Below are 19725 nucleotides of genomic sequence, written 5' to 3'. Positions count from 1 at the left end.
AGACGCAGTGACAGAGGGACGATGTCTGCTGTCCCTGACAGCAGACATGTCCCTGCATGCCCAGGGGGGGCTACGATGCCGCCCCCCCCGTCGGCGATCGCTGTGATTGGCTGTTCAGTGTGAACAGCCATTCACAGCGTTTTCCTGTGTTACTGGCGAATCAGACGCTCGGTAACACAGGTGTCAATCACCGCCAGGCGTCATTGCCGGGCATTGCCGTACTCGGGAGAAATTGGGGCACAGATTTTGGGGTGCTTTTTCTCCTTCATACCTTCTGAAAATGAAAAATTTTGAGCCAGAACTGCATTTTTGTGTAAAAAAATTTAATTTTTCATTTTCACTGCCCAGTTGTATCAAAATTGGTGAAACCCCTGGGGGTTTGAAATGTACACTATACCCCTAGATGAATTCCCTGAGGGGTGTAGTTTGCAAAATGGGGTCACTTGTGGGGGGGTTCCACTGTATTGGTGCTTTGGGGGTCTTGCTAATGCGACATAGCACCCACCAACATTCCACCAGAATCTGTGCTGCAAAATCCAAAAATCACTCCTTCCCTTCTGAGTCCTGCCATGCACCCAAATGGTATTTTTTGGTCACATGTGAGACATTGCCGTACTCGGGAGAAATTGGGGCACATATTTTGGGGTGCTTTTTCTCCTTCATTCCTTGTGAAAATGAAAAATTTTGAGCCAGAACTGCATTTTTGTGTAAAAAATGTAATTTTTCATTTGCACAGCCCAGTTGTATCAAAATTGGTGAAACCCCTGGGGGTTTGAAATGTACACTATACCCCTAGATGAATTCCCTGAGGGGTGTAGTTTGCAAAATGGGGTCACTTGTGGGGGGGTTCCACTGTATTGGTGCTTCGGGGGTCTTGCTAATGCGACATAGCACCCACCAACATTCCACCAGAATCTGAGCTGCAAAATCCAAAAATCACTCCTTCCCTTCTGAGTCCTGCCATGCACCCAAATGGTATTTTTTGGTCACATGTGAGGCATTTCCGTACTCGGGAGAAATTGGGGCACAGATTTTGGGGTGCTTTGTCTCCTTCATTCCTTGTGAAAATGCAAATTTTGAGCCAGAACTGCATTTTTGTGTAAAAAATTTAATTTTTCATTTTCACTGCCCAGTTGTACCACAATTGGTGAAACCCCTGGGGGTTTGAAATGTACACTATACCCCTAGATGAATTTTCTGAGGGGTGTAGTTTGCAAAATGGGGTCACTTGTGGGGGGGTTCCTAAATTTTAGCATCTTATGGTGCCTAGAAACCTACATGGTGCCTAAAAAATAATCTCATAAAAAGGAGGCTCCAAAATCAAGTAGGTGCTCCTTCTATTATGAAGCCTGTGGTTTGGTCAACGTGCACACTAGGGCCACATATAGGATATTTATGAAAACAAAAGAATTGGGGGAATCAATTTTTAGTCACATTTCTCTAGTAAAATCTACTGTGTTCCTTAGAAAAATGTATTAAAATTGCAAATCTGCAAAAAAAATGAAATTTTGAAATTTCACCTACACTTTGTTTTAATTCCTGTGAAACACCTAAAGGGTTAACAAACTTCCAAAATGCTGTTTTGAATACTGTGAGGGGTGCAGTTTTTGAAATGGCATCATTTATGGGGTGTCTCACATACAAGTCCCTCAAAGTCACATCAGAACTGAACTGGTCCCTAAAAAAATCAGTGTTTGAAATTTTCTTGAAAATTTGAGAATTTGCTATTCATATTGTAAGCCTCCTAGTGTCCAAAAAAATTAAAAGGAAGTTGAAATAATGATGGAAACATAAAGTAGACATATGGTCTATGTTAGTTATTAACTATTTTGAGTGGTATGATTATTTGTCTCACAAGCAGAAAATTTAACATTTTGCAAATTGCTAAATTTTCCATTTTTTTACGACATTTTGGTATTTTTCACAAAAAAACACAGACTGTATCGACCCAAATTTACCACTAATTTGAAGTACAATGTGTCACGAGAAAACAATCTCAAAATCACTGGGATAAGTAAAAGCAAAAAAAAGTTATCCCCACTTAAGTGATACATGTCAGATTTGAAAAAAAGGGCTCTGTCAGGAAGGCAAAAACTGGCTGTGTCAGGAAGGGGTTAATCATAATGACCTGTAATGTTTTCCTTCTATAGGAAATCTTTTTTTACACAACATTTTTTATTTGACATAATAAATGTGAGCGTCGCTGGCATAGATGTTGGCACTCAAAATGTTAACCAATTAATTCTACAGAAGGCTAGTGCCCCATTCAGGGAGAACCTTTCTATCTTTTCTTGGATAAATTGATTTATTGATACCAACTCACAGGGAACACCTCCATAACAGTATTGGTTCTATTGCACTCCTATTGTTCCTATTGAAGTTATATGGAGTCCCCCCTTCTGTCATTTATAAAGGTTTACCTGTGTCCAGGCCCCTACCTTGTCCCCTGGTCTCAAATATTCCCCATAGATGTGTGTAGAAAATGCTATGTTGGGTTACATTATTTCCCGGGGATGTGAAAAACTGCACATTCAGACCTGATTCAGACCTGTTAGCAAGGCTGCAATTTTTGCAGACAGAAGAAACCATGCTGCACTGCAGGTGGGGCAGATGTAACATGTGCGGAGAAGGTTAAATTTGGGTGGGTTGTGTTTAAACTCAAATCTAAATTGCAGTAAAGCAGACAATATTTACCCTTCACTGTACCAAAATAACTCACCAAAAACTAACTCATGTGCACATGTTACATCTGCCCCACCTGAAGTGCAGCATGGTTTTGTCCATCAGCAAAAATTGCAGCCTTACTTACAGGTGTGAATAGATGCTGTGCTGCATCTATACTCTGTGATGTGAGAGCCTGGGTGTGGCCCAGCATGTGGAGAGGGCTGGGCAACTCCAACGGTGAAAATGGGAGTTTGTCACAAGGCCAGACCCATTTTAGAGATGCCCACTCTGTCACAATGAATCCCTGCCCCCTTTCTGTGGTGTGAAAGATCCCACTTGGCAATGGTGGGGGGTATGTGTACACAATGCTGTCAGCTATGTGATATCAGTATGACCTATAGGTATCAGATGAGTGATGTCAGTGTGACCTACAGTATGCATAGTGATAAGTGCATATAGGGTAAATAGAGTGGTGTCAATGGATTTGATGAGGGGGCCACAAATTTGGATCTTACCTAGGACCCCATGGAGTCCTAATCCATCTCTATACAAGACAATTAGACTAACAGTATGCTGGATACATGTAGCATAAAATACATCATTTATTTCAGACATTATTTTGCTTCATAATGTACTGGGGTAAAATAAAAACCCATAGTGGATGTATGGCTGGATGGTTTGTATTATGTGTACATTACATTGTGATTCTCTACATTACCACTTAGGTTTGGCACCAGTGGGCGGCATGTGTGAGCGAGAGAGGAGCTGCAGTATAAATGAGGATATTGGCCTAGCTACAGCCTTCACTATTGCACACGAGGTGGGACACACGTGAGTGACTTCCATGTATTGTTTCCTGTCTTCTCTCCCCCATGCACTATCCCTGAAAATAAGATAAATTATGCATAAAATATATTTATCTTCCTATGATGTGGAGAGTCATTTTCATGAACATTAAAGAAAATGTTTGTGTCAGAATATGCTGGTACAGTAGTTCCATTTCTTACCTACCACTATCTGTTCTAAAATGTGAGCCAGTTATAACATAGGATGCTGCAGTTGTCTTTCTTAAGTGTACAGCAATTTGTCACATATGGGGCCTGATTCAGAATTAATCGTAAATGCTAAATCTTTCTCAAATGGACAAAACCATGTGCATTGCAGGTGGGGCAGATGTAACTTGTGCAGAGAGCTGCATTACATATGTCATTATTGTGTTACCAGTTCAGTTTGGTAGCCATGATCAATTATCATCAACCGGGTTAATCTCACTGACAGCCGGATGGCTGATGATTCCCTCTTACAGTATACTACAATAATGAACCCATATTATGGATTAGGGGGATACTGCACCACGATGCCTTGCAATAGTATTGGTAAATGTAATTGTGAAATGGACACGATGGACCTGTGTAAGGTCATCCCACCTAAGTAATTTTGAAACTTATATGTGTGGCCGAAATAGAAAATGGTGATGTCGCTGGGCATGAATGATCAATACACCTGTGGCTGACTTCAGTCACCGTCCATCTAATCAAACTGTACACCCATGTGCCAGGTTGGAGTAGACCTGACATTGATGGCAATAATCCAGCAAATATTACTACTATTTATGCTCAGGGGCGTAACTAGATATTCGTAGGCCCCATAGCAAAATTTTGTAAGCCCCCCTATTTAATAACTGATGGAGATAAATGTATGTAAAACATAATACTTAGACAGTAGAGATGGGCCCCCTTCAGCCCTGGGCCCCATAGAAGCTGCACCCCTTGCACCTATGGTAGTTACACCCTTGTGTGTAATTATCAATGGTTTCATAGAATTTTACTGAGACTCTTCTAACAATAGACATTTCCATAACTGCAATCACAGCAACTAAGATTTCTCTCATTAATTCCATATCAGAGTGACATCATTTTCTGGTGACAAAATGTTAAACAAATTATTTAATTTCCCCTTCTTAGATTTGGCATGAATCATGATGGTATTGGCAATGGTTGTGGATCTCGGGGTCAAGAGACAGCCAAGCTTATGGCAGCTCACATTACTATGAAGACCAACCCATTTGTGTGGTCTGCTTGTAGCCGAGACTATATCACAAGTTTCTTAGAGTAAGTAGCTTTATACAGTCTTCCTAAAAATCTCGAAACATTCTTTCTAGTTCAATCTATCTTTTCCTTTAAAAAACGAAAATGTACTGTAGCCCTTATATCATGTTCTGTCACTTTACTATGTTGCATGAATAAGGCAAATAAAATGTGGGATTTAGATTTAAACATTTGTGTATAGTATATCAGTGCATAAGTAAAATGAAAGTCTTAAGGTGGCCATACACTTGCAGATTTATCTGCAGATCTGTCTGGTTGGAACAAAAACATGGTTATGGATGAGAGCAAATGACAGTTGACCATTTGCCTGGAAATGCTGGAAAACTGACAAACTGTCACTCATCCATAACCATGTTTTTATTCCAACCAGCCAGATCTGAAGATAAATCTTACTAGTGTATGGGCACCTTTACACTAACACAGAAAAAAATTACTTTGAGGGACATGTATTTATATGTTACATCTGGAACAGTGTCCAGAGGAGGCATAGGGAATGTAGGTACTTATTTTACCATCTACATATGGTGTTATGTGTTACTTGACAGCAGGCTGTGGTGGTGGCATTAGTGTACAGAATGTCTTTTCTTACATATGGTAGGCGCCAATGTACTAAGCTCTGGAGAGGGGTTTAAGTGAGAGAGAAAGTACTAACCAATTCTGTAATTTTTTTCAAGCACAGCCTGTAAGAAAGCAGGTGTGAGCTGATTGGTTGGTACTGTACTTCCTTTTTATCTCTTCCCAGGCTTTGATAAAACTTCCCCGCCATCTACAATTCTTACCACTTACACTTACCCTTCGGTCCTTCATTTTATTCTCTTGAGTAAATAATATACTGTTGCTGAATTCAATATTCAAAATCTAAATATACAAAATGGGGTAGATTTACTAAGATGGGAATTCTTTCGAACAAGGGCATAATTACCGTGGAATATCTAGTAACGCCCTTTGGCTTGAAGATGGGATGTTGCAAAGCAACCTATCAGATTCTATGTCATATTAATTTAGCACTTTCTATAAGTTAATAAATAGAATCAACTTGCTTTCTATGTGCAACATCCAATAAAACTCAATAAAACCCATTCAAGAAAACTCCCATTTTAGAAAATGTACCTAAATTTATCTATGAGTTTAGTTAGTCAGGCAAAAATCCAATAAATATATTAGGCAGAATTTCCCAGAAATCAATGCTGCCTCGGATCTTGTCAGAATTAGTAATTCTAAATAATGAGCAATCCGATTTTTTTCCTAAATGATTCCATCAGTTTCTCTACTGTTAATTTGAAACAAATCACTATGGCCCTTATTCTAGTTGACTCGGACAGATGCGTATTTCGGACAGGAACTGAGTGTTCTTAGCTCCGCCTACCTTATTGATTGCTCACACCGTCCGAATGCGGTAAGAGGCCGAGCAAACGGACAGCGAGTGGATGTTTCATGTGAACACCTCCCCCATCTGTGGGAACCTCCCCCAAACTCCGAGGGTCGCCGACCATCGAATGATGGACCAAGTGGTCAGCCAGCACCGAGTGCTCCAGACCACTTGGACATTTCTCCGTATGAAAGCAGGGATATGGGCGGGCAGTTGACATCACGGCCGCATTACCATACGTACGCCCAGCGTTTTCATGGGAACGCCCATGAAACGCGGGGCGTACACATATGGTAATTGCCCAAACAGCTCTTCACACCCCTCTCCATCCCCTGCTTGGATGGTTCTGTACGATCATTTTCTGCACGGACATCACGCCGTGTTCGGACATATGAGGTGTTCGCACATGCGCAAATACGCCTCTGCAAATGCACAAACACCAAACATTGGCCGTCTGACCGCACACAGAGCCGTCCTACTCAATCAGAATAAGGGCCGATGTTTGTAATCCATCAACATGTATATAGACCCATAAAATAATCTGCATTCTTTTATTTAAAAAATAATAATAATTCACTATGTAGCAAGTCATCCCAAATACAACTTAATTTATAAATATGTACCTGATAGCAGTGGCATACCTATAGAGGGTGCTGGGGATGCAGATGCTAAAGGGCTCAAGCTGTCTTTAGGGCCTGCAGCTTATCATGCACCCAGTCACACAGCACCCCATCTAGAGAAGGCACCCAGCCAGAGTACACAGGATCATAGTACACAGTATAGAGGTAGAAGGTGAATATGAAGGCAGAAGCTGGTGGAGAATAGACTGAGCCTCTTCCCAGCCACTCAACTACAACCTCTTACCCAGCCACTCAACTGGTCCAAAATCCTGCAGCAACAGGACCAAACGCTGCATCAACTGGGTCCAACAACCCCCCCCCCCCCCTTAGACAGCAGTGTCCCACAGTGGGGGGCAGTTGGGAGTACCCCCAGTGGGGAATAGATGCTGTGCACATGCACACAGAGACTATTCACAGAGACAGAGGGACAGGGGGCATGACCAGTAGCTCTCAGAACGCTGGCCATGCTCCTCACAGTAATGGCAAAATGGGGGTGTGGATTACGTCCCCTTTTGCAGAAGCCTTGACCATTTTCAGGTTCACGCATCAAGCGCATGAAGATGTCCCAATTTCAACATTAAAGACGTTGGAAGGTATGGTGTACCTTTTTCTATTTTGTATATGTTTTCTGCTTGTCTGTACTAGTGAAATAACCCTAACTAAAAAAAAATATAAATATTTCTCAGTATAACTACAGTACTACAGTATGAGGATTAAATATCAGATAGTGATGTGTGTTTTAAAGTCACATTAATATTGATGACCTATAAACTACCAGTCAATTATTACATTGGCATGCTTAAAGCACATACACTGATTAGATTGTTAAAATTTACATTTTAATGATAAAATTGACTTTGCAAGTTTTTTGTCACACTGTGGGTTATACACCCTCTCACCACACCTGGTGCTGCAGATTAATTGCTTGACATGTCTTTGGTGTCCAGTCATCTCATGATGTTCCTGTTGTTCCAACTTCAGTATATTGTTCTTATGGCCCGGGCTGCATGCCATCTTGTCTGAGGTCAGCTGACACTATTGTAGCCATTCACAGAGACTTTACTTCTCACATGACTCCAGTATCAAATCCCAGTGTAGATATCCCTATTTAAACCAATCCCTGGCACCAGCCCATTTCCATTCCATCTTGTTCAAGCTAGTCCTGTCCTTGTATCAGAAACGTAAATCCAAGCCATGAGCTTCCTGCTAATTGTTCCAGCAGCAGGATCTTTCTCCAGTCATCCATCCTTACACTGCTACCTGCAGTACGCCATGCAATATAAGCTACAGTATTCACTATAGCGTCTTGCATAGAGTCTGGTGCTCAGTCAATCCCATTACACCAGTGTGCTTTTCAGTCTCCGCCTGCATTCTGGCCTCCATATCCCCCTGTGATGATTAAAACGTGTGTATATTCCTGCCTGCAGATCCAATTTGTACTTTACTGTTTTCTCAGTCTGTGTTTTAGCACATAGATTAAGATCGAGTTTAAATGATCTGAAATAAATCATTCAAAATTGACCTTCGGTAAATATATTGAATTACTATTTAATCACTTTCCCCCAGCAATTAAGATCCAGCATGCTGGATAAATCTAGTTAATCGCCAGTCAGGGCCAGTGTTCTTCCAGAAGAACACTGGCCCTGACAGATCGCTCAGCACACAGCGCTGACACATCACTGTGCAGCAATGTGTGAGGAACGATCTAGCATTGTGCAGATTGCTCAGCAACATCTCACTGTGTGTAGGCCCCATAAGACACCCTGAGGCAATTTAAAAATACTTGGGATAGACATAAGTAAATCCTTACAAGAACTAAAAAACAAATAGGGTTGAAGTCTCCAAAAAGATAAGTGGAAAAAAGATGGGACTACGATTATAATGTATATACAAGATGGGCCAAGAGGTTCTATGTTTATATTCCTGCATGCACTCTATTCATCGCAGCCTGCTAATAACATCTCCATGCAGTTCCTGTTTCAGCCAGCAAGGTTCTAAAGCTAAGATCTATGGGGGTTATTCTAGTTCACTCTTTCTGACAAAATCCTTCTTAGATGGACAAAACCATGTGCACTGCAGGGGGGCAGATGTAAAATATGCAGAGAGAATTAGATTTGGGTGAGTTATTTTGTTTCTGTGCAGGGAAAATGCTGACTGCTTTATTTTTACACTGCAATATAGATCTCACTTTGAAGTAAAACCCCACCTAAATCTAATTCTCTCTGCACAAGTAACATCTACCCCACCTGCAGTGCACATGGTTTTGTCCATCTAAGAAGGATTTTGTCAGAAAGAGTGAACTAGAATAAGGCCCTATATTACCTGCTGATGGGCCCATACATATATGTGCAAAAATGAACTCACTTTATAAAGGGCACTTTATGGGCTATTTTTTCTCATTATCCTTCTTTTCTAAATTACAACAGGATGACAATATTAGTACATTATATCATCCATATGGGCTAATTCACCAAAGTTTGCTAAATAGAAAATTCGCAAATTGAGCAATTATTGAAAGACAGCGCATTGCAAGAAGAATTAATGACAACAAATTTATATACATTATAATCGTAGTCCCATCGCAGTTTGACTGACAGGAAGCTGACATTTGGTTGTGAACAAAATGATTATTTTTTTCTGGGTATGGTGTAAAAAACAGTGGTGTGCCTAGACATCTTTGAGGAGGGTCTGTGACATCAAAGATGTCTCAGTTGCAGATTAGTGGACACCACAGACTTACTCAATTTTGCATGTGGATGCCAATTAGCGATCCATTCACAATTCTCTCATACTTTTGCAAAAGGCCAGTTACTCTTTCTGTCTAAATGGCAGCTAACTTGCGATCCATGGTGTATTAGCACCATAGCAGACAAATCATTATACTGTATAAACAATGTTTGTCTTTAATAATTCAGTCCCAAAGTTGACAGCAAGATCCTTTGTATACAACTGTAATTATTTTTTCTGCTGCTTTATGGTTACATTACAGCACCAACAGTTCACTGTGCTACAGAATTATGTATTCTGCTGATAACAGAGACATAACAGAATTGCTGGTTGTCAAGGTCTTTTGTCATGAATGTGCAAGCCACAGAAGCTATTAAACCTAAAGATTATTTAACAATCTGGATTTGCAGAACAAATGCCGTTTCTTCCCTTTTGTGACACCATGCTTTTGTGCATCACTGCACCCTTTTGTATGGGAAAGCGCATGGATTAGTGCACTTTTAGAATTCTAGTGGATGTTGATGAGAAAATGTACACCCCCCCCCCCCCCCCCCTATATGGTAGTCTAAAGACTGATCATAACTGTTATGTCTTTTGGGGCTATTTATTTTCCATATTAGACTGACTACACCACATTTGGCAAGCCTGCCATTTTTTCGCCTATGTCAGGCATCTCCAAACTATGGCCCTCCAGCTGCTGTGAAACTACAAGTCCCATCATGCCTTACCACAGTTTTGCTATTAGGAAATACTAAAACTATTGCAAGGCATGCTGGGATGTGTAGTTTCACAAAAGCTGGAGGACCAGAGTTTGGACATGCCTGGCCTACAGTATGTATTTACATTAGCTTGTTTGGTGAATTATTTATTTTGTCTCTACTAATACTACTGTACTTTATTTCTTCAAATGGGTTCTCTGGTATACATTCAAGATTTTTAAACTAATTTGAAATGTTGCTTATATTGCAATTAACTCCTTGGATGGTATGCCTGGAAATTTTCCGGGCTCAGCTGCGCTGCCGCAGCGGGCTGTCCCGGAAAATTTCCAGGCATACCTCAAATATGAAATAGGTGTGCGCCAGTGGTGTCAAGGTGTGCACCACTAGCGCACCACCTCTTGAGCCCCCCGTCACATCCCCGAGCCCACCCCCCCCCCAATCATCATGCGATCGCACGCCGGAGCTCTTCTAACCCCTGCCGCTCCCCCAGCCTCTAGCCGCCAGCCTCCTGTCATTTTGCAGCAGTGACATAGGCGGCAGGCTCGGGGAGGTTTGGGACAGCTCGGGGGGGACTCAGGAGCACTCAGGTGCCCGAGTCCTCCCAAGCCGTTGCAAAACATCCCCAAGCCTGCCGCCTGTGTGATGAGTGACAGGCGGCTGGGGCAGCGGAGGCTGGGGAGCTATGGCGTACTAACGTTGGAGCGAGGGGGAGGGGGCTCCTAATGATCTGTGGTGGCTTTTGCTGGGTAGGTTTGTCCTGCCCCAGCAAAACCACCACTCAAGGGGTTAATCTAACTTTTTAAGAAATCACTGTAAACCGGTATGAATCCAGGTGATTAAAGAATGGCAAATATTTCAATTCACAAAAGCAGTAGGAAAGAACATATGCATGTGTGTTCAAATCAAAAGTAGGGAAACGGATGGAATCATTTAAAAAAGAAAATTGTTGACTATTTAGAATGATATTTTATGTATTCAGATTTTGCCAGGACATTTCAATATCCCACAATTAATTAGATACAAAAAGAATATTAACTCAAGAGAATAGAATGGTGTAACCCTCCCCCTACCCAGGAGTATCGGTTATGATAAGTAGTGCCTCCACCCAAGTATCAGTAAACCTTAAGCCTACTTGGGAAAGCTTATAAACTAAATGAGTATATTTAGTTAGTGTTGTAAAATGTAAGTATGTCAATTAAATCTAATACTGTGTGAAACAATTCAGTGTTGCATATACATAACTTACAACAAATTCTGTAGATAATCCATCAAAGGATAGATTTATTTTTCCTCTCAATTACAATTCTACATATAACCCCAGACAATTGCAAATGTACCATAACAAATATCGTGGAACACATAGCGGAATACAACTATCTCTTATTATACTACTCCACCTTTTACTTTGTATACACTAAGGCTCCAAAGCATATTTATCCCTACAGGCCTTTCGATTATGAGGTTATAACCGGTAACCTTGTCTTGTAAGAACATCGCTATGGAGTCTCAGTGTTGTTCCTGGTTACTACAGTTCACAAGTATCATTATATATTAATTATAACATGACATTAAGTATACCTTATGATAACTACAGACACATGACATTTATATATAAAACTTTATCTGTGCACAGATTGTTAAACGTTTACTAAGTTTGGTACTTATATGTTAGTTGGGCGCCCACTAAGCAATTTGCTTAGTGGGCTATTCTGCGTAGTGAAATCGCATCGCATCGCATGGGCCATTTTAGGGCCATGCGATGTGCAATGCGATGCGATGCAATTTTCCTATGTAATTTATTCACTGCTCTCAGCCCGGGCCATCGCATCGCATCTGCCGCAAAATCGCCTTCCATTTTAAATCACATGCGATTTTATAGGGTGTGCGATGCCATGACATTAGGTATACAATAATATGATTGTCTGTCTGAAAAATAGGTTTAACAGCTCCTGCTGCGGTCCCAGCTCCCTCTCTGACTCCTCCCCCTATGTGCCTGGCTGCCTGTCTATATCTCAGATGCTTACAGCTCCGGCAGGCCAAGCAAAATGGGGTCCCCCAGTATTTCTACGACCAGCACCAGGCTCTTGGCCCAGTCCTGGTTCCCTAAATATGGGGGACAATAAGAGTAGGGGTCCCCGGTATTTTGGAAACCAGCAGCAGGCTAAAACAGCCAGTGGTGTCGTGCCACAATCGGGGGACACTTTTTACATAAGGACCCTCGGCAAAAGCATGAGCACAGTGTCTGGTCAACCCAGGCGGGTCGCTGGGGGAGTGGGGACCTCCCAATAAAGGGGACCCCTCCTTCAGGGAAACCCAGGGCCGTCCCCACCACCCCTGGGCTGTGGGTGGCAGGCTCGTGGTGTTAAAAGTGTAAACATTTTAAAAATAAAGTGTAAAAAAATAGATATTGGGTACTGTAGTGAAACTACAGGGTCCTGCAAGCCTCCCCCACATGCTGGGACTTGGAGAACCACAAGTCCAAGCATGCGGGTCATTAATGGGCCCACTGGGACTTGTAGTCCTACTACAGAACCAAAGCCCCAAGAATATCAAACTTTAATACATACACTGGCTCACACCCCACTCTTTTCACTCTTTCATACATCTCCAATGGAGTGCTATAGTTAAACCATTTGCAGTGGTTTAGAGAAGGAATGGCCTAGGTCCTCGCATGGAGGACCGATGTTGAACGCCTGCGCATGCACATTTCTGCGCATGTGCAGACGCAGGGTGCGTGCACCCACGGCAAACTACACAGCGGGCGGGGGGGGGAGAAGGGCGGGAGGCACCAGCCAACCCCATTAGCATTTGGGACCGCCCAACGCTGGGTGTTCTCAGGCTACTGAGGCCGTGACGGACATGCGGGGGGGCAGCAGCATAGGGCGCCCGCAGTTTAGAGTCACTATATAGGTGGTTCTGAACTGCGAGTGCTGGAGAAATCATGCGATGGTCGGCGAGCATCGAATTATTTCTCCCCGCCTGTGAATGGATGATTATGTAAATCATTCATTTGCAGCAATGCGAGGGGGGGGTGGCGGGCACCTGATAGACTTGCAAGGCTGCAAAATGTGCAGCCTTGCGATTCAATCAGAATAAGGTCCATAGCCACAATCCAGGAACACCCGTTACTTTTCCCAGCACCTTTTTGCATATACTGTACTATGTGTGATGCGTGCATCATAGTTGTTTTTTAGAAATACGGTATGTATCCATGCACAGTTTCATAACATTGTAGAAATATGTGAACATTGGCATTGACTGCAAATTAAAATCAGGACCAAGATGTTCTATTAACATTTCATACTTTGTTCACAAACACATACAGTGTGTGATACCTTCTCTCCCTCTCTTCACAGCTCAGGACTGGGCCTCTGTCTGAACAACGCTCCCCCAAGGCAGGATTTTATTTATCCCACACAAGCTCCAGGACAGGCCTATGATGCAGATGATCAATGCCGTTTCCAGCATGGAATTAAATCCCGCCAGTGTAAATACGGGGTAGAGTCCTTTCCTATATTGTCTTGCCAATTAAAGAATTGGAAGTTAGAGATGACCTTTAAATCATTTATAACAAATCACTGCAGATTGTCTTTGAATAATCTTAAAATAAAAGTTATTTCCTAACTAAAACCAGGAGACAATTTTGTATGTACTCTAACAATTAGTAATGGTGTCAGGGTCAGTGCTAGGGTGTTCAGCACCCGCCTGCAAACTATAAATTAGCACACTCCCATTCTTTACATTGAACAGCACATGCTGAAGGCACACGCTGATAAAAAAGGGTGTATATTGCCCATAGTAGTAGTGCCTCTTGTACACATGATGTGCCCAGTAGTAGCAGTGCCATGACTAGATATTTTGGTGCCCTGTGCCAGAAAAGGAATGTGCCCCTACCCACATATTGAAGATAGGAACAGTGCGGGCCGAAGGCATGTGGCAAAAGTTTAAGGTGTGGCTTCATGGGGAAGGGGCATGGCCACATAATAGTACCAATTTACATTACACCACACAGTAGTGTCCATTATTCACATTACACCACACAGTAGTGACACTTCTACACATTGCGCCATCTAGAGCTCCTTAGGCACACTGTACCAGGAAGAGCCCTTTGGACACACTGTACCAGGATTATACATACTATAATGCCTATTACATATTGTCACACGAGGCGGTAACCGCACGCTCCCAAAAAGGGGGTGCAGTCTCTCCTAAAGGGGATGTCCTGGTTGCAAGACATGTTTATATTTTCGGCTCTGTGAGCTGTGACACTTGAGAGCATGCAAGTGATAGACTGCTCCTCCACCGCAGGACACTGTTGCCCATGGGTGGGAATGTGAAACAGTCACAAAAAAATGGTTGTCCTTCGAAAATCGAGACAGTTGAGAGGTTTGCTAACTGACTGCTGGAGTATTTTAGGGGAAAGCAGGTAATTTGCTGAATTAAGTTCTGCAGCAGACTTCTGTTGTATTAGCTATCACTGCCTATCTGACATGGCTGCTACATGTAATCTGGCCAAGTAAATCTGATTAAGAATGACAATATAACATATTAAAAAAAATTGTGTGAGGATCCAAGAAGACTGCGTCCTACAGTATTTGTTAACAAATACTTCCTGTGCCCTCTAAAAAAGCCAACCATGTACAAATTTTTTTTTAAAGAAGTGTATTTTCTTGTTGCAGGAAGTCTGCAGTGAATTATGGTGTTTAAGTAAAACCAGTCGTTGCATCACTAATAGCATCCCCGCTGCAGAGGGCACCATCTGCCAGACAAATACCATTGAGAAGGGGGTAAGAAATGCTGCCCAAGCAAAGTTACTAACAACACCCTAACTCATCAGAACCAAAAATGAACAGTGCACTAACAGTAGTTGGAGACATGAAATTAAGTGGTCTATTACTTAAGCACAAGAAAGCCCTTTCTGTGGTATTTTCCCTATAGAAGGTTAACTCTGAATAAATCAGAAATATCTCTGGTGCTCTCCTATTAGACTCTTACAGTATCTCCATTCTATAGAGATCTATGGGGACAGAGTCTTTACATAATTCAGCAAGTGACAAAAGTCAAACCTTGCTCTATAACCAACAATGAGGAACTGTGTAGCTGGAATGCATTCCCTTTATCCCCGTCATGTGAAAACACTGTGCATGCATATTTCACTGTGACCCTTCAGCAACGCCAAGCTGAAATGTATGCCAAGAAGATCATTTTCTTTTTTTAAAGGAGCCCTAGGGGGGAAAAGCACTAACTTCCTCCAGCCCATATTGTCACACATCGCTGCTTACGGCATTCTTAATAATTGCGTATGCACTAACATATGCGATTATTAATGCAAAGGACAGATCTTGCGATAAGATCTGTCCTTTGCGATGTAGCTCTACCGCTGGACTTTCGGGTCTGAGACCCAGGAGTCTCACTGCATTTTCACTTTAGTGCACCCATCCCTAGAGTAGTAGCTTGTGGGGTTAGTAAAATCTATGGATGCACAATAAGCAGCGCTAACTACAAACCTTTATCAAACCGATTTCTAAGACTACCAAACCTTAAATGCTGGATCTGTTAACTGGAAATATTTATCTCAAAAAGGTCAGAATAGTTATCTGTGGCAAGCACAGCAGTGGCGTAGCAATTCCTTTGCCAGAAACAGGGCGTGCGAAGTATACACTTTAACGTATAACTAAACATAAAAAATGTTGTATGTTTGAGTAGTGACACCTGGGTGCGGGCTAGGCAGGGAACATCTCATGAACACTGTGTATTGTGGCTATAACGGCACTTACACACAGTGGCCCCTATGATAATAGCCGGAGATCAGGCAGGTGACGCGAGACAGAAGTGCGTTATTTGAAGCCTCCGGGATTGGCTATGCGGGTCCCCGTGGTTGGCAGCCACCTGATAAGAATGAACATCTGAGACATGCCCTTAACGTTAAATGCAGAAGTACATCACATATAATTTGATTGGCAGACTGTAATGCCTGATTGGCAAGGCATCTGACAGGGATATTATCTTGGGGTTGATAAAAGAAAATCTATGTGATATAAGGTGAACACAGGGATCATTGTCAGCCATATTGAGATTGGCAGGGGGGGGGGGGGGGATTCACATATATATATTTCAGAGACTCTCAGAGGGGTTAAAATGTGTAAAATTATAAAACAAGTAAATCTTAGTGAAGTTATATATATCTAAACATATTATACAATTTTCATAAGATTATTATGTCACTGAAAAACATACATTATGTGGATGAAATACATACATATAAATAAAGGTTTATAATCGAAATCGAAATGCTTATAATCTTAAAGACATATGAATCGGTATTTGTTGAATGAACAACAAACCTATTATCCTATATCATAAGAAGTGCATATCCATACGACCTATCTTGATGAGGAGAGGGAGAAAATGGAGGGAGGAGATAAAGAAGAGAGTGAGCTGCTAGGGCCTAAAGTGGGAGCATTGAAGTAGAAACCTATTTTAGAGTATTTTACCTTATTGAGGCCATCCGGTCCGGAGTTAACTTTGAATATCCGAAAGGTCTCATAATAATCGAAGAAATTCATCTCCACCACGTTGAGTGATGGGAATATGTTCTAGGCCTATTATCTGCAAACTCGCAGGGTCACTCCCATGTGATTTAATAAAGTGTTTAGGGACAGTGTGTGTGTGATTACATTGTTTAGAATATTGCGACAATGTTCCATAAATCATCTTTTTAGAGGCCTTGTGATGCGGCCTACATATTTCAGGCTGCATCCTCACGTAAGTAAATAAATCATAAATGGGTATCACAATTGGAAAAGGTCAACATTTTATAAGGGTCCTCATTTGGACCTAGATCAATAATCGTAGTGCGTCTGGGGAAGTAAAAAATGAAACTTATAGAAGTTTCATATGGACCTACATATACAGTACGGTGATATACTGTAACTACATGTGGTTATACGACATGGTTCATTTCTATTATTACCTGGTTATTCACTTGTGCATTCACAATTTTGTTGCTATCTGTCCGTTCTGAGTATATATGGATGTTTACTCATTGTCTGCATTGACTTAAGCTGTACTGTGGTTTAATTGCGCACTCCGTCTGAATCCGATTCTTTCTTGCTCTCCTCAGTGGTGTTATAAGAGGGAATGTGTTCCATTTGGGACACGTCCTGAGGGTGTGGATGGAGTATGGGGGCCCTGGTCTCCATGGGGAGAGTGTAGCAGGACCTGTGGAGGAGGTGTTTCCTCCTCTATTCGCCACTGTGATAGCCCAAGGTAAGTTGTATCAGCTTATTATATATTAATACTGCATATGAAGTTATCTTCTTGTTGTATATTGAAGTACAGTACGTCTTAAGAATAACTTCAAACGTATCAGCCATTTTGTTTGGAACCCTTTCCTGCTAATGTAATCGGGAGATTACAATCCTGTTTTCCAACTCTGTACTGGATTTTAGGCCGACTATCGGAGGCAAATACTGCTTGGGAGAGAGGAAGAGATACCGGTCATGCAATATTGATGTGAGTATAGCACAAAACATTCACACATAATGCAATCATTCTACTAAACACATAAAGAGTACACACATAAAATCTTCTATTGAATATTTGTATTATTTAATATTGAAAACTGTATTAGGGTCCTGTAGGTTATGAACATATATTTAGAAATTCACATTTATGCTGGCTTTGGTCAATTTTTAAAGCAAATAAAATCATATGAAAAACAAAGCTCAATACATCATTCAAAATATTACTCCATAACATATATTTGCTTAGCCTTTTGTGCTACTGAATACAGCATCCAAGTAGATTGTTGTCACATATATTTAGTTTCCAGACAAAACAGGAAGGTTGTGTTTACAATGATTTGTATATAGAGCTGTCTAGTGATAAAATAGATGTATAACAAACCTTACCACAGTAAGCATAGAACAGCCCTAAAATGTATGACATTATTATAAAACTAGAGATAATTCATGTAGAGAATTGCCTTAAGCAGTAAACATTATGGGGGAAATTTACTAAAGGAAATTTGTAAAATATAGGTGTATTTGTATCCAGAAATACACTTATTTTTGACATTTACTATCCCGAAAATATGGCAATTCGTATTCGTATTGATAGCACATCAATATGAATACGAATTGCCGTATTTTAGGGATAGTAAATGTAAAAAATAAGTGTATTTCTGGATACAAATACACCTATTTTTTACAAATTTCCTTTAGTAAATTTCCCCCTATATATTACTAATACTAAAAAAATCAGTACTTATATGTTAGTTGGACGCCCACTAAGCTATTTGCTTAGTTTTCGGCGTCCGCTCGCCACGCTTTGGGCTCAGTGGCTCGCTGCGCTCGCCACACTATATAAAATCAACTCCATGCCAACATGGATAGTGGGGGTATGAGCTTACTAACTATAATGGGCGCCGAACTAACATATAAGTACCAAAAAATCCAATACAACCAATATCCAAATAAATTACTAAAATATATTAAATAATATAGTAAACTGCTGTTTGCTTCAATACAAAAACAATTACCTGAAGACAGTATTTACTAATTTTGTGAAGAAAATGACTCATTCACTAATGCAATGATGAGTTCTGTGGTATTAGTCCACTGTTATAACCAGCATTTGTGGCCAGGAGCATGGATCAGAGCTATGGTGATACCAATGCAGATATTTAAAAATCTAAAGAGGGGTTTGTAGTCAGGATCCTGGTGGTCAATATCCTGATGGCCAGAATCCCACTATTCACAATGCTGACAGATCCCGATGGTGAGTATTAGGATTACTTTTAGCGTAAGGGGGAAGTTTAGGGTTTAGGTTGTGGGAGGGGACAATTAGGGTTTGGTTGCCAAAGGGGATGGTAAGGCTGTGGGAGTGGTGCATTAGGATTAAGGTTAGAATAATTTCCGGGATCCATCCATCTGTATTCTGACCCTCGAAATCCTGACTGCTGATATATCGCACACAACCTCAACAAGGCTTCCAGGGGATCCCTGATTCCTTCCTATTTCTCTCCCACATTGAGTTGAGCTGTTTCCTCGCTATGTTCAAACCGTAGGGAACTAAGTAATGGTCCCTGCAGATTACAGACACCACAGAAACGAGGTGAAAAAGAAGTATAATAAGTAGCATCTGCATGAGGCCTGAAAACCTCATATGACTGATTTATGTGGTAATACACAGTATTTTGTGTAAACAATAAAAAAAATGATATTGTAAATCATTTCTATAATGCAAAACATGGACTCACTCATATTAACATACATAGAGTACATAAAGTCCCATGTTGGGTTTTTAAATGTTGAACAATGTCAAAAAGTCCAGTGGAAGTCCTTTATAAAAATAGCTTTTAGTAACGTGTTAACAAGTTTTAGTATCTGATCTATTTTGTTTTACATGGTTTATGCTAGCACACATTGAATAAATTGGACAGCAATATATTAGACAAAATTACTTTATTTTCCAGTTCCAAAAAATTTTGAACATTGTGAGAGGAAAACATTAAG

The 19725-nt window shown here is 41.1% G+C and overlaps 1 protein-coding gene across 1 annotated transcript in view; it reads left to right on the top strand.

Annotated features, from left to right (window-relative positions):
• Nucleotides 1-19725, top strand: part of ADAMTS10 (ADAM metallopeptidase with thrombospondin type 1 motif 10) — a 148036-nt gene that overhangs the window by 78138 nt on the left and 50173 nt on the right. The window contains exons 10-15 of the mRNA XM_083179191.1: nt 3390-3495; nt 4629-4775; nt 13564-13705; nt 14887-14994; nt 17331-17476; nt 17659-17722. Coding sequence (XP_083035317.1) covers nt 3390-3495; nt 4629-4775; nt 13564-13705; nt 14887-14994; nt 17331-17476; nt 17659-17722 — 713 coding nt within the window. The remainder of the gene's footprint in view (nt 1-3389; nt 3496-4628; nt 4776-13563; nt 13706-14886; nt 14995-17330; nt 17477-17658; nt 17723-19725) is intronic.

This window comes from Crinia signifera, chromosome 1 (assembly GCF_055691185.1).
Source record: "Crinia signifera chromosome 1, ASM5569118v1, whole genome shotgun sequence".
Classification (NCBI taxonomy): domain Eukaryota; kingdom Metazoa; phylum Chordata; class Amphibia; order Anura; family Myobatrachidae; genus Crinia; species Crinia signifera.
This window is presented reverse-complemented; position numbering and strand designations above follow the sequence as displayed.